The sequence below is a fragment of the Triticum urartu genome, chromosome 1 (assembly GCF_003073215.2).
Source record: "Triticum urartu cultivar G1812 chromosome 1, Tu2.1, whole genome shotgun sequence".
NCBI classification, from domain to species: Eukaryota; Viridiplantae; Streptophyta; class Magnoliopsida; order Poales; family Poaceae; genus Triticum; species Triticum urartu.
In genome coordinates this window covers 323,115,609-323,138,149 of record NC_053022.1, presented here as the reverse complement: position 1 = coordinate 323,138,149, position 22,541 = coordinate 323,115,609, and the positions used below count along the sequence as shown (strand labels likewise).

Genomic DNA, 22,541 nt, shown 5'->3' with positions numbered 1-22,541 from the left:
GGTCGCCTGCGGGGGGCGACACGGATGTCCTTTCTTTACAGTACTTACTACTAGTAGCGATAAAAAGAACTTTTACGCGAAGGGCATTCAACTAGTTCCGTGAAAAAGCTTAAAAATGAAGTACTGAACTGGTGCACAACAGTCCATTCCAGATAGTACTTTGTGTTTCCTTGCCTCCTTACCTGTCAGTCAACACACAAAGAAAAAGAGAAGAAAAGAAAATCCTGTATGTGTCCACAGTTCCACACAACAACCTTATCATCTCAATTTCATGTCTTACATGCAGACAGGCGTCATTGTTCCCCCAAATTTCCGGTGTGTCTTACATGTAATGTAATGATCAAGAAACTGCCTGTGTTCCCTGTTCCTTCAGGCATGTCAGTGTCTGCTTTTGCACTGCAAAACAGTTTCAACGGGAGTGTTAACGTTAGCAAGAGATCCATCAGAATTCCTGGAGATCCTGTGACTTGCGGACGTGGAAGCACCAACCACCACCTTCATCACAAAATTGCATGCATCCCCAAGAAATGTTGCGAAAACATACGGTCCAATCATTCTGCTTCTCAACCAGTTCACAGCCTCATTATCTCCTCCCTGTTGTCCCCACTGTTGCTTCACAGGGACAGATTAGCAACAAGCTTCTTTTTTGATGGATTAACCGAATCATTCTCATTTACTTTTTACCAGGATCGTGTTCCAATCATGTTGTGTTGCCTATATAAGTGTGGCTATTTCACACCGTTTCTGTGTGTTTGAGATACATGAAAACTTGATAATACTAGCAGCAGTAGCAGCACCAGTTGTCTAGTTGTGCATTTGATTGCACCATGGAGCACACAAGAAATGGTGATTTGAAGGTCAGTTATGAGCAGGAGCTGTTCGGGCGGCGCCGGAACAGCACCTTACCGGCCTACCCGGATCTCATCAGGGAGGGCATGGCCACCGGCCCGGCTAGGGCGCCAGTGCCGCCGAAGAGCACGCCGAGCCGGCGGCGCACTTACGCTGACGGCGAGCTCGACGTGTTCTCGGCTGAGCGTTACTTCAAGGGTGCAATGGACGGCGACAGCAAGGAGGGCTCCGCCACGGCTGTGGAGACTGTGGCCACGGTGTCGAGGCCAGCTGTGCCGGCGAGCAAGCCGACGTCGACGTGCGCGTCGGCGGCGAGCGCTGGCTCGGCGGCCACTGCCAACAGCCAGACCGTGCTCCTCCGGGACGCGCGCAGCCACCCGGGATACAGCAGCAAGAAGTGCTGCCTGCAGGTCGGGGCGCTCCTGCGTCCGTGCTCCGGGAAGCGGGCCGTGCGCGTCAACGGCGGCCCGGCGACGGAGACGACAGAATCGAGCAAGCTGGCGGCGAGCGGGATCGAGTGGTACAGAGACCTGAGGATGCAGAAGGCTGGCCTCGGGCTAGCCGGCGGCAGCCACCGTGGTGTGGTGGCTGGCCTCCCGCCAAATTTGAATCTCGGCGCTTCACAACTGGCAACAGTAGGGAGGGAGGAGAAGGCGGTCGAGTACTCGAGCGCGAGCTTTAGGAAAGGAAGCTTCACTCTTCAGGCTCCGGTCAAAGTCAGCTGCGGCGGAGGCGACGACGACGACGACGATGGCGGGAGCGAGTCGAGCTCGGACCTGTTCGAGATCAAGAGCCTCATGATCGGCGACTGCCCGTACGAGCCAAGCGAGGCGAGCATCCAGTGGAGCGTGGTGACCGCGAGCGCCGTGGACATGTCCGCCGCGCCGGAGCGCAGTGGCGGCCGCGGGAGGCCCCCGGTGGCCGTGAGGCAGAACCGGGACCGGCCGGTTGGGCTACTAACGGGGTGCGTGAGCCGCAGGGCAGTGGATGTGTCGCCTATGGCCGCGGTGCGCAGGTTCCCCGACCCGCCGGGGCGCCGGCGCATCGATGGGTGACACAAGGCGCACAATGCAAATGTGCAAACCCGTAGCTTTCTGCTCGTGTGTCTATGAATTCCATCTTTTTTTTTCGGGTGTCCTATGAATTCCATCTTGTTCGTTACTTCCTCATACTCTAGTTACGAATGCCGAACTGAATGAAAACGGGCATAGGTTGCTAAAAATATGATAGCAAAGTGCACTATGTTCCTCTATGTATGTACCACGTACTTTAAAAAAGAAGAATTATGAGTTCAACCAGAAAATATCCATGCAAAAAAAATTAAAAATATCACCATGCATCATATTTTTTTTTTGCGAGGAAAACTTCCGATCTATTCATCAACTGTCAAGGTAGTACAAAGAACACCAAAAGTAAAATCCAGCTCCATAAACCATCTAGCGGTGACTACAAGCACTAGAGCGAGTCGAAGGTGCGCCGACGTCTTCCCTCATCGGAGCCTGGCAAACCTTGTTGCGGTAGACAATTGAAAATCGCCGTGCTAAGGCCACGTGGGACCAACGCACCAGAACAACAACCGTCGCCGATAAAGAGAAGCGTAGATCGAAATGATCCAATCTATAGACATACGAAAATAGACGAACAAAGACATGATCCACGTGGATCCACTAAAAACAAACACCGACCGAATCCCGTGAGTTGCGCCGGATACAAACCTCCACATGCCCTCCAACGATGCTGGAAACACCACCGGAAAGGGGACTAGGCGAGGAGAACCTTATTTCATCTTCAGAGAGCTGTCGCCTCCTCGCCTCCCTGAGTAGGACCTGTTAGACTTGTGTCGAATATTGTGTACAAGGTAGGTTACAATTGGATTAGGAGTTGTATTGTGTTTACATAGGATGTGAAGTCGTGTCCTAATAGGACACTTGTATCCTAGGCCTTTCATATATAGCGGGGTAGACACACGATGTAACCTATTCCAACATAATAACACCGGAACGCAGGGGAAGCCGGCGGCATGTGCCAGTGTCCAGGACGACCGGGTGCGGTATTGTGACGGTATCATGGGAAGGAACGCCCATAGTCATGCCCCGGGGATGTAGCCATATCGGTGAACCTCGTTAACAAATCTTGATGCCGTGCCTCGTGTGATTGCTTGGTCCTCGGATAATCAACGGTATGCCTCGAATTTATTCTAACAAGTGGTATCATGAGCTAGGTTATTCAGAGGCTGCGGATTGTTGATCTGTAGGATGGATCGTCGTCAAGTTTCGGGACAAAGATGATGTGCGGAAGTGATGTTCCGCGGAGGTCGTCTGGTGCGTTCTCGGCGAAATCGGGAAAGCAATTAGTGGGGCGAGCAGATTGGATCTCAGCGGCGGCGGCGGCCGATCTGGCATGGATCGAGGCACGGCAGGTCAAGTCAGGCGCTGGTTGCAGGGAGCAGAAGCCGAGACGGATTGTGGGCATGCCTAGTGCGTGGAAGGCTGGCCCAAGTGCGGCTGGCTATGTGCGTGCTTGGTGGGGCTAGGCCCTTTGTGTAGCCGCAAGGTGGAGGCGTCGCTGAAAGTGAGATTTGTTTTGGAAGAAAAAGAGGACCCGAGTCCTCATGTACCGACACGGAGAGGCACAGGGCAGATCAACTCAAGCGAAGGAAACTACCCATCGTGTTGTTCATCCATTGGTATTTAGCTAAAGGTTGTGACATGACAAAGGCTAGCATCCGAAGTTGAGCCAGAGACAGGAGCCAAATTCACTTAAAGACCAGCTAGTTGGAATTGCTAGTAGTAGGCGGAGGTTCTGTTCGTGTACTTGGGCATCGCGTGCAAAGCTCAAAAAAAATTCACAACGTCAGTCATAGGAAGAATCATGACGCCATCGGACATCGGGTTTGAGATGGAGAAGTTCAACTGAACTGAGAACCTTGGGTTATGGCAGACAAGGGTGAAAAATTTGTTGGCACTGTAGTGATGCTTGAAGGCGTTGCTGGATGTCAAGCCAGGCGAACGATGAGGATTGTGAGGAGTTGCAGATGGTTGCAGTCAGGGAAGTTCGGCTAGGTCAGACTTGTCAGTCTGACGGATCGACGCGAGTCGGTTGGTACAGAATATGGTGGTGGGATCGGCGACGACGACATAGGAGCGTGAAGCTGATGGTGACTGACTTCTGGACGTGGAAACACGTGGCGCAGGCCCGATGGCTTGTGTGACTTCGACAAGACTATGGCGCGGGGTTGATTCAAGGTGGTGTACACACGGAGTTTGAAGTCGACGGGGCGCGAGGGTGGACTGATCATCTACCATGGAGTCATGTTGAAGGTGGAGCTGGATTGAGGGGCTACGGTGTAAGGATCCGGAGAATCGAAGCCTAATTCAGCTGGGGAAAAGCGAGTGACACGTAGTTTGGACTGGAGCCCAGTTGTCTGATGGAAGCACGAAACTCGTCATCGGTCGGTGATAATCGATGATACTCTGCAGTGGGGGTTGAGTGGTGTGGATTCGCGACCCTTGAGACTCAACCGAGACAGCGGAGGCTCGACGCGGTAATAGCGGCGAGGCGTGTGGTATGCACGGGGCATGGAGACGGGCCAGGGCTCTGGTGGTCATACATGTGGTATGACAACTGCGAATTTGACTCGGGGTGACTACAAGCAACGGTGAAATTCCTTCAAGTTTCAGACAGGCGGTCAAGAAAGGAGCGGTGATGTTGAGTTCACGTAACTCTTATTGTGACACCCAATATGTGAGTTGTTCATTTTTCATGCAGGTCAGTGATCAATGTGTGATGGCGTTGGACTGATACTCTGGAAGTTGGGAGCACAAACTAGAGTAACAAGGAACTTAATTTTGATCGAGTGTTGACTGTGGTTAAGAAAAGAAGGGACTGCAAGTTGCAGGTGGAGTCACATGGAGTCTTTGGAGTAGCAGCGGTGCTCACGGGATAAACTCAAGTCCAATGTACATGGAAGTTTGATGCATTGACGAATTCAAGGTGGTGAAGAATATTCGCCAAGGTGGAGTTTGTTAGAGTTGTGTCGAATATTGTGTACAAGGTAGGTTACAGTTGGACTAGGACTTGTATTGTGTTTACATAGGATGTGGAGTCGTATCCTAATAGGACACTTGTATCCTAGGCCTCTCATATATAGCGGGGGTAGACACACGATGTAACCTATGCCAACATAATAGCACCGGAACGCAGGGGAAGCCGGCGGCATGTGCCGGTGTCCAGGGCGACCGGGTGCGGTATTGTGACGGTATCATGGGGAGGAGCGCCCATAGTCATGCCCCGGGGATGTAGCCATATCGGTGAACCTCGTTAACAAATCTCGGTGCCGTGCCTCGTGTGATTGCTTGGTCCTCGGATAATCAACGGTATGCCTCGAATTTATTCTAACAGGACCCAAACTCTAACAAAACTAAAAGAGCATGAAAAATGGAGCCCTCCCGCCAGTAATGGCCGGGATCCATCACGCCTCCATGGCCCGAAGACCATAGAAGACGAGGTAGACCGGCGGCGACATCGGCGGGAGGCACAAGAAACCCTAGTTAAAATGTCCTCTTTCTTCCACGGGGAGAAAGAAAATGATATGTTCATGTGTCATATATATTTGGTAACATGGTTTCGACGGATATTCAGATCGACATTGTGGAAATAAAGTCTGGCACTCTGATCTGGTGCAATGCAGTGAAAATTCTAAAATCTGGTTTGACATATCATTGAAAAAGAAATATGTATGCTCTATAGCAAAATTCACTATGATAGGAGGGAAAATATATGATGCTCTGGCGTCTCATGGCTAAGGTGATACATCCAACGGCTCCTAGAAGCTCTGGAACATTTCACAAAAAATTCTGCCATGAGTTTGAAAATTGTGCATAGGTCCAGCAGATCCAACAACTTCCCAAATACCGCCCGATTTGAGATCCATCGACCCAGGAGCCAGTATCATGGGAGCACCTGATACTCACTCATTCACTTCCTCTACTACGCACAACTGCAGTTGTGGTGCTCGTCAACTTTATCCCCGGCGCTCTAGCCTGCAGTGAGCCTGTGTGCAGTTGCAGTCGGGAATTCATCTATAAGAGGATAGTTCGCAAGGTAGTGTCGCCCTTGGCCAAAAAGGCAATTCTTCTGTGCACGAGGGGTCTTGTCCATACCTCGGCTATCCATTTTTTTGCGGGGGTTTGCTTGAAGATTTCTATGCATGCATGCTCATCTCCTTTGCATGGATAGTTTAGACACTGATTACTTTCGAGTGGATCCCCACATGCAGCTTTTGGCAGAGATTGCATGCTTCACCCATCCAACCTTTCATGCCTTTTATTTTTAGCTTGTAAATTTGAATCTATTGTAGCTTCTGAACAAAAAGTTCAAATTAACTTTCATTTGCATATGTGTGTTCGTTGCCACAAGAACTTTCGAACAAGACAACTCTTGAATACATTTTCAACAGCTTTTAAAATTTTACTAAGTTTCAAATACTAAAACTTAATAGTTAGAATATTATGTTTTTACCAAGTTTAACTTGTTTTCAGGGTTTAGGGTTTACTATTTAGGGTTTAGGGCTTAGGGTTAAGGTTTTAGATTTGAAGTTTTAGTATTTAAAACTGAAACTTGGTGAATTTTTTTTAACTTGTCAAAATATATTCAAGAGCTATCTTATTTAAAAGCCCACATTGCAAGGAACACAAATATGCAAACAAAAATTAGACTTTCCATTCAAAAGATACAATAAATTTAAATTTGAAAGCTAAAATAAAAAACATGAAAGGTTGGATGGGTGGAGCCTGCCATCTATGTTAAAAGCTGCATGCGGGGACCCAACTCAAAATAATCAATGGACTAATCCATGCACAAGACATGCAAGTATTGATAACCTTACCTCCGTAGTAGCCACATGTCATGTTTTTCCATGCTAGACTGGACCGACAAAGATCGTCCCTCGGCCGGCACTGAGATCCCTTGCGACAAGGATGACATTGCCTTATTCTCTGCCTCCACCACGGTGGCCATCAGGAATGGACTAACTGCTAATTTTTGGAATGACAGATGGCTCGACGGACATGTGCCACGGCTCCTTGCTCCAGATATCTTCAGACTATGCTCCCGCAAGAATATCTCTGTCCATGATGCCATCTCTAATAACAAGTGGATGTCGGGCTTGCATCGGATATCTGACATCTCGCAGCTTCGCCAGTTTGTTGTCCTATGGAACCAACTTCAAGAGGTAACCCTTGACCTTCTCGCTGCTGACTCCATCTCCTAGGTATGGAACAACTCCAAGTCTTATTCTGCATCGTCAACATATCAGTGCCAATTCCTTGGATCTTTTCTGCCCAACTCGGTTTGATAAGCTGTGGCCTGCGAACGTGGAAGCCAAGTGCAAGTTCTTCTTGTGGCTTTGGCTGCGAGGCCGGATCCTTACGACCAACAACCTTGCCATCCGGGGACTTCCTCATGATGATATCTGCTGCCTCTGTGACCAGGCTGATGAAACGCCCACTCACCTGATCCTACCCTGCCCTTTCGCTAGGAGTGTCTGGACCATGGTAGGAAACAACCTGGGCCTGCCTACTCTTGCAACGAATGCTTAGACTGCGGTTTTCATCGAGCATTGGTGGGATGACATGACCTCGTGCCTGGGACGAAGAGCCAAGAAAGTGGCCATTTATATGGTTTGGAACATCTGGAAGGAATGGAATAGACGTGTGTTCGAGCATCATTCGCTCCAAGAAGTTGCTATCCTCCATCTCATCAAGCAAGACCTTTCACTTCCTTCAGTCTCGGCTAGCTGGCTCTCTAACGTAGAAAACGAACCTGAACCTGAGCCTGATTGATTCTTGTACTCCTTGTTGTGGGTATTCATAAACCCAATTTGTGTTCTGCTGCAACATTTTGGTGTTTTTTTTCTCCTTCTTAATATATTAAGGCAGTCCTTCTGCCGGTTCCTCGAAAAAAAAGATAAAGTCTGCAGGATATCTACTAGTGTACGTGTTGCCTTCATTAGTGCTCTATTTTGCAGCAACATGAGCATCAATTGCTCATATATAACGGTGTGTATGCGGTTGGAGCAAGTCCTAGGGATGTTTTTACCCCACTTGGATGGCGATATAATCTCTGGATTACTTCTAAGCCTCATATGTTTGGTTGTGTTCATTTAATTATGGAGAGGTTGGGTGTCGGTGTCAAAACCGGCGGATCTCGGGTAGGGGGTCCCGAACTGTGCGTCTACGCGGATGGCAACAGGAGACAAGGGACACGATGTTTTTACCCAGGTTCGGGCCCTCTTGATGGAGGTAAAACCCTACTCCTGCTTGATTAATATTGATGATATGGGTAGTACAAGAGTAGATCTACCACGAGATCAAGGAGGCTAAACCCTAGAAGCTAGCCTATGGTATGATTGTTGTTGCTACGGACTAAAACCCTCCAGTTTATATAGACACCGGAGAGGGCTAGGGTTACACAGAGTCGGTTACAATGGTAGGAGATCTACATATCCGTACCGCCAAGCTTGCCTTCCACACCAAGGAAAGTCCCTTCCGGACACGGGACGAAGTCTTCAATCTTGTATCTTCATAGTCCAGGAGTCCGGCCGAAGGTATAGTCCGGCTATCCAGACACCCCCTAATCCAGGACTCCCTTAGTAGCCCCCGAACCAGGCTTCAATGACGACAAGTCCGGCACGCAAATTGTCTTCGGCAGTGCAAGGCGGGTTCTTGAAAGCACAAGTGCTCCCTGGGTGGTTTTGGTAATTAATGTCAACATATCTCTTGTTGGACTAACACTTTTACCTAGTATGTTTCAGATAAGTTCAACAATGGAGTGGCATGGACTAGAGGATGTGGAACCCCTTCAAGATGCTAAGGACAAAGGATTGGCTCAAGCTTCAAGATCAAGACTCTACATTTTCTATTTTAGTGATCCAAGATCACATTGAGTCTATAGGAAAAGCCAATACTATCAAGAGGGGATGAGGTGTCGCTTAATGGCTTGCTTGCTCAAAGTGCTTAGTGATATGCTCCAAAACCCTCAACTACCTTCCCACATCCACATATGACCTAAACCAAAAGTCAAACTTGGCCCGCCCGATTCTTTCTATCTGGCGCCACCGAGTTTCAAATGTCATAGCCACTGCCACAAACCCTAGGCAAATCGGTCTCACCGATAGGGATCTCGGTCTCACCGAGATGGGATTGTAATCTCTCTGTTTCCCTTCGTAACGTTTCGGTCTTACCGAGATGAGCGATCGGTCCCACCGAGATTGCAATGTAAACTCTCTGTTTCCCTTTTGTAACATTTCGGTCTCACCGAGATGAGCGAACCGGTCCCACCGAGTTTACCTGACCAACTCTCTGGTTAGCTTATTACCAAAATCGGTCCCACCGAGTTTGTGTAATCGGTCACAGCGAGATTACGTTATGCCCTAACCCTAACCATATCGGTCCTACCGAGTTGCATCTCAGTCCCACCGAAAATCCTAACGGTCACTAGGTTTGTTGAATCGGTCCGACCGAGTTTAACCATTCAGTCCCACCAAGTTTGGCAAATTGTGTGTAACGGTTAGATTTTGTGTGGAGGCTATATATACCCCTCCACCCACTCTTCATTCATAGAGAGAGCCATCAGAACATACCTACACTTCCAATACACATTTTCTAAGAGAGAACCACCTACACTTGTGTTGAGGTCAAGATATTCCATTCCAACCATATGAATCTTGATCTCTAGCCTTCCCCAAGTTGCTTTCCACTCAAATCTTCTTTCCACCAAATCCAAATCCTGTGAGAGAGAGTTGAGTGTTGGGGATACTATCATTTGAAGCACAAGAGCAAGGAGTTCATCATCAACACACCATTTGTTACTTCTTGGAGAGTGGTGTCTCCTAGATTGGCTAGGTGTCACTTGGGAGCCTCCAACAAGATTGTGGAGTTGAACCAAGGAGTTTGTAAGGGCAAGGAGATTGCCTACTTCGTGAAGATCTACCGCTAGTGAGGCAAGTCCTTCGTGGGCGACGGCCGTGATGGAATAGACAAGGTTGCTTCTTCGTGGACCCTTCGTGGGTGGAGCCCTCCATGGACTCACGCAACCGTTACCCTCCGTGGGTTGAAGTCTCCATCAACGTGGATGTACGATATCACCACCTATCGGAACCACGACAAAAACATCCGTGTCTCCAATTGCGTTTGAATACTCCAAACCCTTCTTTTTACATTCTTGCAAGTTGCATGCTTTACTTTCCGCTGCTCATATACTCATTGCATGCTTGCTTGATATGTATTGTGTTTGTTAAACTTGTGCTTAAACTCCACTTAAACTTAAGAATATTAAAAACTACAACTTTTGGCACTTAGTGTCTAATCACCCCCCCTCTAGACACCTCTTCTCGATCTTTTCAATTGGTATCAGAGCTTTGGTCTCCATTGCCTTGGTTTAAACACCATTGGAGGAAGATGGATGTGTCTACTTTGGGGAGTCTTAGACATAGAGTGCCTATTCTTGATGGAGAGTATTTTCATGAGTGGAAAAATGAAATGCTTGAGATTTTCAATGAATATCATTTGAACAAGTACATTACTAGCCCTTGTGTACCTCATGTTGATCCTTTGCACCCTACCCTAGATGAAGATATTGACATAATTCGCAATCTTAGAACTGTTGAGCTCATCATTAGAGGCTTGCCTAGAAACTTGATTAGATGTTTGCCTAATCTCAAGTGTGCCTACACCATATGGAGATTTCTTGAGGAACGATTTCCAGATTATTCCTTGAAAAATTTAGACGAAATTCTCCATAAGTCTATTGCTTTGAGTAAGATGAACTCTAGTGATCTTAGCTTTGGTGATTGTCTATTTGAGCTTACCAATCTCATGCGTGCTAAAAGAAATGTTGGAATCATTAGCGATATCATATCTGAAGCTATTAGAATTCATAAAGGTAACCATTGTGATGATCATTTATCTAATGAATTACGCTCTCTAGGAATTGATCGATCACAAGATGATGTTGAACATGGATACTATGATGAAGATGATAGTGACTATGATCTTGATGATGCAATGAGGCATTTTGGTCTTATGGCAAATCTTCGCGGCTACATGGCTGGAGGAAAGGAATGGGTCCTTGATAGTGGATGTACTGATCATATGACCGGAGATAAGATATGTTCCGTGAGCTTGCTGAAAACGACGACCCTCGAAAATATGTCACTTTTGGTGATAATTCAAAGGGTAAGGTGGTTGGCCTTGGTAAGGTGGCCATCTCACATGATAGCTCCATACAAAATGTCATGCTCGTTGAATCCCTTGGATACAATTTACTTTCAGTTTCTAGACTTGCGGATTTCGGTTTCAATGTCTTATTCACTGAAGTAGATTGCCAAGTGTTTCGTAGAGACAATCATAAAATGGTGTTTACCGGTATACGTAGAGGAGATCTTTACATTGTTGATTTCACTAAAAAAGGCTCAACCTAGAACTTGCTTAATTACCAAATCTTCTAAAGGCTAGTTGTGTCATAGAAGACTAGGTCATGTTGGTATGCGAAATCTTGATAAGCTTATTAAAGGTGATCATATCCTTCGAATAAAAGATGTCATATTTGACAAGGATAGACTTTGTAGTGCTTGTCAAGCAGGGAAACAAGTTGGAGGAAGTCACCGCGCGAAGAACATCATGACCACAAGAAGACCACTCGAGCTACTTCACATGGATATCTTTGGTCCAAATGCCTACAAGAGTCTCGGTGGTAAATCATTTGGTCTAGTCATAGTTGATGATTTTTCAAGATTTACGTGGGTGTTCTTTCTTGCTGACAAATCGCAGGTCCAAAAGATCTTCAAAAACTTCGCTAGGAAGGCCCAAAATCAGTTTGACGTGAAGATCAAGAAGGTTCGGAACGACAACAGAACGGAGTTCAAGAACGCAAATGTGGACACCTTTCTTGACGAAGAAGGGATTTCACACGAGTTCTCGGCTACGTACACACCTCAACAAAATGGAGTTATTGAAAGGAAGAACCGGACTCTTATCGAGATGGCAAGAACGATGCTTGATGAGTACAAAACGCCAAAGCACTTTTGGGTGGAAGCAGTTGAGACAGCTTGTCATGCAACAAATCGCTTGTATCTTCACAAGCTACTCGACAAGACGGCATACGAGCTACTCACCGGTAACAAACCCCAAGTTGGATACTTTCGAGTATTCGGCTCAAAGTGCTACATTCTTGATAAGCATCGTCGTTCTAAATTTGCTCCTAAATCTCATGAAGGTTTCCTACTTGGTTATGGCTCAAACTCTCACACTTACCGTGTCTACAACAATTTCACCCGAAAGGTTGAAGAGACGGTAGATGTGAAGTTTGATGAATCTAACGGCTCGCAAGTAGAGCAATTGCCAATTGATGTAGGAGACAAAGACCCTTCGGAAGCAATTCAAGACTTGTCCATTGGCAAGATTCGTCCAACGGAAGTGAAGGAGAGTACCTCGTCCGTCCAAGTGGAAGCTTCTACCTCACGACAAGGTGAACCAAGAGTTGATACGGAAGCATCCACAAGTGGGACATGCCAAGATGAAGAAAATGAGGAAGCGCACCAAGATGAACATCAACAACCTCCTTCTCCACCACGACAAGAGAACGACGACGTCAACAATGAAGAAGGCCAAGAAGAAGCACAAGATGAAGAGGATGTTCCACCCCGACCCAAGCAAAAGCTTTCACGAGTTCAAGAAAGAATTGCTAAGGATCATCCCGTCGAGCAAATATACAATGATATCCAAACCGAGAGAATCACTCGCTCTAAAACTCGTTTAGCTAACTTTTGTGAACATTACTCATTCATCTCTAGCATTGAACCTATGAAGGTTGAAGAAGCATTGGAGGATCCGGACTGGATAAACGCGATGCATGAAGAGCTACACAACTTTGAGAGAAATCAAGTGTGGACATTGGTCGAGAAGCCCGACAACAACCACAACATCATTGGTACCAAATGGGTGTTTTGCAACAAGCAAGATGAAGATGGACAAGTGGTTCGCAACAAAACATGTCTCGTCGCCCAAGGCTACACACAAGTTGAAGGTATGGACTATGGTGAGACATATGCTCCCGTTGCTAGACTTGAGTCCATTCGCATCTTACTTGCTTATGCTAATCACCATGATATCACCTTGTACCAAATGGACATTAAAAGTGCTTTTCTAAATGGCAAAATTGAGGAGGAAGTTTATGTTAAGAAACCTCCCGGCTTCGTCAATCCTAAGAAACCTAATCATGTTTACAAACTTCACAAAGCCCTTTATGGTCTTAAACAAGCTCCTAGAGCATGGTATAAATGCTTGACCAAGTTCCTTATTGAAAAAGGCTTTGAAATTGGTAAAATTGATTCTACTCTTTTTACTAAAAGGGTTAATGGAGAACTATTTGTGTGCCAAATTTATGTTGATGATATCATATTTGGTTCAACTAACCCTCATTTTAGTGAGAAGCTTGGAAAGCTAATGTCAGAGAAGTTTGAGATGTCTATGATGAGTGAACTCAAATTCTTTCTCGGTTTGCAAATCAAGCAAACTAAGGAAGGTACCTTTGTCTCTCAAACGAAGTACACCAAGGACTTATTCAAGAAGTTCAATATGCAAGAATGCAAAGGTATGACTACACCCATGCCTACTAGTGGACATCTTGATTTGACCAAAGATGGTGAACCGGTTGATCAAAAGGTTTATCGCTCTATGATTGGTTCATTGTTATATCTATGTGCCTCTCGTCCCAATATTATGCTAAGTGTGTGCACGTGTGCACGATATCAAGCTGCTCCTAAAGAGTGTCATCTTAAGGCTGTGAAAAGGATAGTGAGATACCTAATCCATACACCAAATTTTGGCATTTGGTATCCTAAGAGGTCCTCTTTTGATCTTGTTGGCTACTCCGATTCGGACTATGCCGGAGACAAGGTTGATAGGAAATCCACTTCGGGTACTTGTCAATTCCTTGGTAGATCTCTTGTGTCTTGGTCTTCCAAGAAACAAAACTCGGTATCCTTATCCACTGCCGAAGCGGAATACATTGTCGCGGGTTCATGTTGTGCTGAATTACTTTGGATGACCCAAACTCTTGAAGATTATGGGATATATGTGAAACATGTTCCATTGCTATGTGACAATGAAAGTGCTATTAAGATTGCTCACAATCCCGTGCAACATTCTCGAACTAAGCATATTGAAGTTCGTCATCATTTCATTCGAGATCATGTTGCAAAAGGGGACATTAACCTTAAGCATGTTCGCACCGATAAGCAATTGGCGGATATATTCACTAAACCACTTTGATGAGAAAGTGTTTTGCAGGTTGAGAGGTGAATTGAACATCATTGATGCTTCAAACTTGGAGTAGGAACTCCATTTGATACATGAGGGGCATGAGCCTATGACTAATCCTCGATATTTCTCTTATGATGCTATTCATATGTCTTGGATATATTTGTACCTTGCATGTTATCTAACCCGTGTAGGTACTTGGTTGAATCTAAATCTATGAGATTGCAACTCACTCACATCTTGAGCAATCTCTACATCACCAAGTCTCTACACAATTGTGGTTGAAGACAAGGAAGCACGAAACCATTCAAACATATCCCTTGGCAAATTCTATGTTGAGTCTCATGATTGTCATTTTGGATACACAAGTGCTATTCCTTGCAAAGCTAACCCATATAGGTAGATGAACTCAAACTCCAAGTGGTGCTCCCAACCCTTGATGAACTACATCAACCTTGAGCAACCCACACAAGTTCAACTACATGAGCAAGATCAACACCACCACCCAAGGTATGTTATTCCATCTTAGAAAAGCTTTACTCCAAGTCATGAGTCAAAGCAACTCGACAAGATGTGAATACATCAAAAGGCTTAAACAAAAAATGGTAACCCCATTTTGAGCTTAAACGATGAGTATGACCTATGATCAAGTGCTCTCACTTGACTCCTAAGTCAATATACTCTAACATAGGTGACTTTGTCGCCGACCATCTCTAGATGAAGTTCTCGTGTGTCTCTCCGTGCTTTTGCCTCTTGCATATTTGTTTTCCCTTTCAAAAAAAAACTTCATATAGAACTTTTAGTTTCTTTTCTTTCCTTTTTGTTCTGCATTTTCTGCATCCAATTCATTGCAAATCTTTCAGTAAATTCCTTGCATATCCTTGTGAGATCTTACTTGTCCAGTGAGCTGAGGTGACAAGTGGTTTCACTCTAATGAACTCGGTCACACCGGTTTGTTCTCTTCGGCCCAATCGAAATCTTTCGGTGCAACCGAAGCACACAACTCGGAGTCACCGATTCCACCACAGGAAAACCAACTTGCCACGTATTCCTGATTTCTATTTGCTCCAGCTCCACTCAATGATTCGTGTCCTCTACCAGCATCATATTAGACATGTTGCTTTGCTCTATGACTCAAGGACCAACCCATTTGTATCACATGTCTAGAAGAGCCCTTCTTGGAAATTGATGTCAAAGGGGGAGAGAGAGATCACATCAAAGCTTAATCCTTCCTATAGGGGGAGAAAGAGAGAATACTCAGGGGGAGAGAGTTTCTCAACTAGGAGAAAGTAATATCATCAAATACACCAGGTGCTTGGTGTTCAAGAGGAGAGATGTCACATGTCTTTAAGAGGGGAAAGACATGTTTGGCTGCGTGCTTTAGCTCAAGCTCTGTTGTTTCCTTTTTTGTTGCTCTGATTTTCTGTTCCCTATCTTCTCCCAGTATCCCATGCAGATTCAGGGGGAGCAAGACATCTAAGGGAAGGAAATCTCTGATTTTATTGCATATCTTTACCTTTGGGGACATGTCTATATCCAATGTGGTACTTAGTACTCACTCTACATGTCATCCCAGTCTTGGTTCTCTTGTGGTTTCTCTTGCTTGCCCTGGCCAGTAGGTGTATGTGTGTTATTTAACCTTGTTTGCGCAGGTTCATCCCATCCTAAGCCAACTCAAGACCACAAGGTAAGTATATGCATCACAGTCATGTGAATGAGAAGTTCTTGCTGATGTACATACTGTTTGCAAGAAGGACTCATGAGCATGAAGGTACATTTCTCACATTCACATCATTTGCTCTGATGCATATAGCCAAGATACATGTAACACATTGCTTACTCTGTCATGTTTACGCATTCACATGCTCCTATATTCAATATTCACATGATTGCATACATGTAGGGGGAGCCTATGCATGTTACATGTCTTTCCAAAGCTTTACTTGCTATTCCCTATATCTTTATCTAAAGCTTTGATGTATGTTGTCATCAATTACCAAAAAGGGGGAGATTGAAAGCACAAGTGCTCCCTGGGTGGTTTTGGTAATTAATGTCAACATATCTCTTGTTGGACTAACACTTTTACCTAGTATGTTTCAGATAAGTTCAACAATGGAGTGGCATGGACTAGAGGATGTGAAACCCCTTCAAGATGCTAAGGACAAAGGATTGGCTCAAGCTTCAAGATCAAGACTCTACATTTTCTATTTTAGTGATCCAAGATCACATTGAGTCTATAGGAAAAGCCAATACTATCAAGAGGGGATGAGGTGTTGCTTAATGGCTTGCTTGCTCAAAGTGCTTAGTAATATGCTCCAAAACCCTCAACTACCTTCCCACATCCACATATGACCTAAACCAAAAGTCAAACTCGGCCCCACCGATTCTTTCTATTTGGCGCCACCGAGTTTCAAATGTCATAGCCACTGCCACAAACCCTAGGCAAATCGGTCTCACCGAAAGGGATCTCGGTCTCACCGAGATGGGATTGTAATCGCTCTGTTTCCCTTCGTAACGTTTCGGTCTTACCAAGATGAGCGATCGGTCCCACCAAGATTGCAATGTAAACTCTCTGTTTCCCTTTTGTAACTTTTCGGTCTCACCGAGATGAGCGAGTCGGTCCCACCGAGTTTACCTGACCAACTCTCTGGTTAGCTTATTACCAAAATCGGTCCCACCGAGTTTGTGTAATCGGTCACAGCGAGATTACGTTATGACCTAACCCTAACCATATCGGTCCTACCGAGTTGCATCTCAGTCCCACCGAAAATCCTAACGGTCACTAGGTTTGTTGAATCGGTCCGACCGAGTTTAACCATTCGGTCCCACCGAGTTTGGCAAATTGTGTGTAACGGTTAGATTTTGTGTGGAGGCTATATATACCCCTCCACCCACTCTTCATTCGTAGAGAGAGCCATCAGAACATATCTACACTTCCAATACACATTTTCTGAGAGAGAACCACCTACACTTGTGTTGAGGTCAAGATATTCCATTCCAACCATATGAATCTTGATCTCTAGCCTTCCCCAAGTTGCTTTCCACTCAAATCTTCTTTCCACCAAATCCAAATCCTGTGAGAGAGAGTTGAGTGTTGGGGAGACTATCATTTGAAGCACAAGAGCAAGGAGTTCATCATCAACACACCATTTGTTACTTCCTGGAGAGTGGTGTCTCCTAGATTGGCTAGGTGTCACTTGGGAGCCTCCAACAAGATTGTGGAGTTGAACCAAGGAGTTTGTAAGGGCAAGGAGATTGCCTACTTCGTGAAGATCTACCGCTAGTGAGGCAAGTCCTTCGTGGGCGACAGCCGTGATGGAATAGACAAGGTTGCTTCTTCGTGGACCCTTCGTGGGTGGAGCCCTCCGTGGACTCATGCAACCGTTACCCTCCGTGGGTTGAAGTCTCCATCAACGTAGATGTACGATATCACCACCTATCGGAACCACGGCAAAAACATCCGTGTCTCCAATTGCGTTTGAATACTCCAAACCCTTCTTTTTACATTCTTGCAAGTTGCATGCTTTACTTTCCGCTGCTCATATACTCATTGCATGCTTGCTTGATATGTATTGTGTTTGTTAAACTTGTGCTTAAACTCCACTTAAACTTAAGAATATTAAAAACTGCAACTTTTGGCACTTAGTGTCTAATCACCCCCCCTCTAGACACCTCTTCTCGATCTTTTCAATTGGTATCAGAGCTTTGTTCTCCATTGCCTTGGTTTAAACACCATTGGAGGAAGATGGATGTGTCTACTTTGGGGAGTCTTAGACATAGAGTGCCTATTCTTGAAGGCGCGCACCGGACGCTCCTTCGACAGAGGATGCGGACAGGCTGCGAGGCTCATTTCGCGCTGTGGAAAAGGCTATTCTGCCTTGTGCCCCGTTCTCAGAAGGGGTCAATATATCAAGTGGGCGGAGCCGAAGTGTGGCGCATCGCCGTGACCGGATATCTATCCGGAACCCCAAAGAAAGCGTCCGAGGACTGGCCTTCGGAATGGTTTTATATAGAGGACGTCCCGCTGCCGGATCCTGTCCGGATCGGCCTCCCTGAGTTCGACAGTGCTCCCCTAAAGAAGCGCCTAAGCTGGCGTCCACGGAGCCCTCAGAGGGAAAGCGACAAGGACGTTCTTTACCTGATGCCGGATAAGATTGTTAGCTCATTCCGGACTGACCATGATCGGGGTCGTGGCCGCATGCATCATGCGAGGGGTGCAGCCGCTCCAGTATAGAGGTCACCCCATGTGGGACTTCAACGGTGAGGACGACGCCACCTGCCACGTCCGTAAGGGGCCGGATTTGGCTGCCGCTCTAATAAAGATCTTGTCTGCTTTGTACAAGGGAGAAGAGGAGGAATTTCTCCGCGTTAACCCACAGGGTGGATTTTCTATGTACAATCCCCCAAGTTGGGTAAGTGGACACTTTTACTTGCCCATCCGTTTTATATTACCATCGTTAAATATTCAGTCTAACGACTTGAATGCAGGAACTGCGCCAGGCTGTTAAAGAAATAAACAGCCCTCCTCCACAACCCGAGGATCCGGGACGGTCCCTTGACCCGGCCTCTCAAGAGGATCCGGACTTATCTGTGGAGCTGATTGATGGGGTGTTTCATCAATTGAGAAAGGACAATGCCTTGGTGGCCATTACGGCCGATTACCCAGGGCTACTCCCAGCCTCACAGGTAACTGAGACCGAAGTCCCAACACTTTGAAAAGGGATCTATCCTCGCGTGTTTTCGATTGTCGTATGACAACCGTGTTTTGCAGGGGAGGTCCTTGAGACGTGAGGCCGAGCCTGCGGCGACTAGCCAACGAGGGGCGGCAAGGCCCCGCGGGCTGAAAAGAAGTGCGGTCCGGACTGAGACGCCGGCGCAAAGGTATAGCGCGCCATCTTATTCCCAGGTGTTATTCCTTAAAGGCATATTAACGCTCGTGCTCTCTTCAGGACGAAGAGACCTCGCCGGACTATATCCGGAGAGGTTGCCAATCGCGCCTCCACCAGCCAGGCTCCAAAGCCTGGTCCGGAAGCGGAGGCGAACACAAGGCGCGCACCAGACGCTCCTCCGACAGAGGATGCGGACATGCTGTCTACCACCAATTCTGAGGTGGAGAGTGTCATGAACCACAGGTGTCGCCGGACAGTTCTTCGCGACGCTTGTTTCTCCCAAGAGGCATTGGATGCCTTCAATTCGGGAGATGCGTACCTCCATGCCGCTCAAAATGGTCTAGCCAGAGCCACAGAGCAATATGTAAAAGACATACGGGTAAGAAAATTTTGGTAATTATATATATACCAGTAGCCCCCGAGACTTGAAACAGTTAGAATAACTGATTTAAGGATCATTTGTTATGCAGGTTCTTATAGAAAAGAATACCCTACTGTCCCAGGAGCTGGAAGAGTGCAAAGCCCAACATGACGCCGCACTAGCCGCGGCAGGGGAGCCCAAGGAGACCCCCTTTGGTAATATACGCTTCGAAAGATAAGTATTTTGCGAAGTGCGACGTGGGTGCAAATTTGACAGCAGATGGCGCCGGATTAAATCCAGAAAAGCAACAACTCCTACGCCAGCTGAAGGCTGGTGAGAGTGTGCTGACAAAGGTGAGGCGGGAGAAGAACGATCTCCAAGATGCCAACACCAAGCTGGGCGTTGAACTGAAGGATGTTCGTGCCCAGCTGTTGGACTCCGTTAAGGAGAATCAGCGGCTTCGATGCGACATATTTAGTAAGTGCTTAAACGAACTTTGAAAAAAGAGTTCGGCGAGGAAGTCGAGTAACAGAGTAATGTCTGTAGGTATGCTAACAGGTCGTCCTGCAGAGGAAATGCCTGGTTCTATGGGTGACCTTCTTCCCGAGCTCTCACAACTGCACGAGCGAGTTCAGCAGGTGATGCAAGGCGTCGCCCAGGCCTTGTGGCCATCCGTCTCCATGCCCGAAGGCCTTGGAGAGCTTGTAGAGAAGCTGAAGGGAGCGCGGCGGCGCTTCCGATTATGGAAGATGTCGGCCTGCTGTCAAGGCGCCAGGGAGTCCTGGGCCATGGTGAAGACGCGGTACACGAAGGCTGACCCAAACCACATGGCCAAGGTCGGACCCATGGGGCCCGATGGGAAGGAGATCCCTGTGAGCTTAGTATACGGCCAAGTAGAATTGGCCACAAACTATTCCCAACAGGACTGTAAGCTAGACAACCTGTTAGATGGTATTGAAGAGGAATACAATCAGTCAGATTGACTATGTAATTTTAATTGACATGTGTAATGCCTTCTAGCCAGATTGTAGATCATTTGTCATGGCCGACTTTTTCGCTTCAACCTCGGGACCTGACGGTCCGGAGTGTGTCCGAATACCCTCGCGGTTATATAAGAACCGGGGTATGCATGGAGACCAGGCGTAGGGGTCATTAGTGCTTGAACAGATAAATGCCCAACTAGTTATGTTATATTACATGGTTAGTAAGAAACATCTTCCAGGGAGAATAGTTCCATTAGGGGTTCCTTTTCCTAGGAGGCATGCCCTAAAGTGCATGTCCATTCTGCGAAAAGAGACGCAGGAAAAACATCTGGGGGCGTATAGATAAATAAGTGAAAAAGACCATCTTTAGTTCACCGACCGAATATTCCCTTAAGAACGCTAGCTTTCGGCTTCACCCAGTCTGAGGTACACATCCGGCTGACCCGGCAGTAACAATCGCAGAGGTGCTCCCTTTACCACCTAGCCGAACAATCGGGAACGTAGGGGCAAGCACATGAGCCAGGCAACCCAGCTTGGCCAAAACTTAAGTCATATCGATGCATATAATGGTGAATAAAAAGTACATGCGGAAGTGTGACACATGTGTTAGGCATGAAGCCCGTATAAATAAGCTTCTGTTTAAAGAAGCCCCCAGGTTTAATGAGCGCGGATAGCGCGTCACTTTATGAGCCTTTAAAGGCTATAAGAGAGAGAGAGAAGGAGAAAAATGTAAGACAGAAAGTATATAAAAAATGGACAGAGGAAGGAGACGAACACAGTCCGGCGCTAGGCATAGAATCTTCGGAGACGGGCTGCGTTCCATGGGTTCGGCTCGAGTTGGTTATCCGATGCATCTCGCAGGCGGTACGCTCCGCCAGTCAGGACTTGGTCAATTATGAAGGGACCTTCCCACTTGGGCTTGAGTTTGTTCTTTTTCTTGTCCGGCAGGCGTAGAACTAATTCGCCAACATTGTAATTTTTGGCCCGTACTTCTCTGCTTTGGTATCTTCGAGCCTGCTGTTGATAGAATGCGGAACGGGCTTTTGCCACGTCACGCTCTTCCTCCAAGGCGTCCAAACTGTCCTGCCGATCGAGCTCGGCTTCTCTTTCTTCGTACATGTGCACTCGAGGTGAGTCATGAATTATGTCGCAGGGCAAAATTGCCTCTGCGCCGTACACCATGAAGAATGGTGTGTATTCGGCGGTGCGATTCGGCGTGGTCCGCAGCCCCTAGAGTACGGAGTCGAGCTCCTCTACCCAGTGCGTATTAGATTCTTTAAGGGACCACACTAATCTGGGTTTGATGCCGCTCATGATAAGACCATTTTCATGTTCGACCTGGCCGTTGGTTTGTGGGTGATAGACGGAAGCATAATCGAGCTTGATGCCCATGTTTTTGCACCAGAGTTTTACCTCGTCGACCATAAAGTTCGTGTCGTTATCAGTGATGATGCTATGGGGGACGCCGTAACGGTGTACAACCCCGGATATAAAGTCTATCACCGGCCCGGATTCGGCCGTCTTAACAGGCTTGGCTTCTATCCATTTGGTGAACTTATCCACCATGACCAGTAAGTATTTTTTCTTGTGGGTTCCGCCTTTAAGGGGTCCAACCATGTCAAGCCCCCAGACCGCGAAGGGCCAAGTGATGGGGATAGTTTGGAGGGCGGTGGGTGGCATATGGCTTTGGTTTGCAAAAAGCTGGCAACCGACGCATCGTTGGACTAAGTCCTGGGCGTCTGCCCGGGCCATCGGCCAATAAAAGCTTGTACGGAAGGCCTTGCTTACAAGGGACCGAGCTGCAGCGTGATGACCGCCAAGTCCTGCATGAATTTCAGCCAGGAGGTTCCGCCCTTCCTCTTCGGAGATGCACCTTTAAAGGACTCCGGTAGTGCTTTTCTTATAAAGCTCTTCCTCATGGACTTTATAGGCTTTAGATCGCCGCACTATGCAGCGTGCCTCATTTTGGTCCTCGGGGAGTTCCTGCCTAGTAAGGTAGGCGAGGAATGGTTCTGTCCACGGGGCGATGACGACCATTATTACGTGGGCTGAAGGTGTTATTTCATTGGCAGAGCCTCCAATTATGTCAAAGTGTTCGGTGTCGGGCAGTGCGGTTGGGTCCGGGCTGTTATTGCCGGGT

The 22,541-nt window shown here is 46.9% G+C and overlaps 1 protein-coding gene across 1 annotated transcript; it reads left to right on the top strand.

Annotated features, from left to right (window-relative positions):
- Nucleotides 1-310: 310 nt before the first annotated feature.
- Nucleotides 311-2,071, top strand: LOC125509972 (protein PHYTOCHROME KINASE SUBSTRATE 1-like). The gene has a single exon (XM_048675052.1). The coding sequence runs from the start codon at nucleotides 828-830 to the stop codon at nucleotides 1,902-1,904; it is 1,077 nt and encodes a 358-aa protein (XP_048531009.1). The 5' UTR covers nucleotides 311-827; the 3' UTR covers nucleotides 1,905-2,071.
- The last annotated feature ends 20,470 nt before the right edge of the window (nucleotides 2,072-22,541 follow it).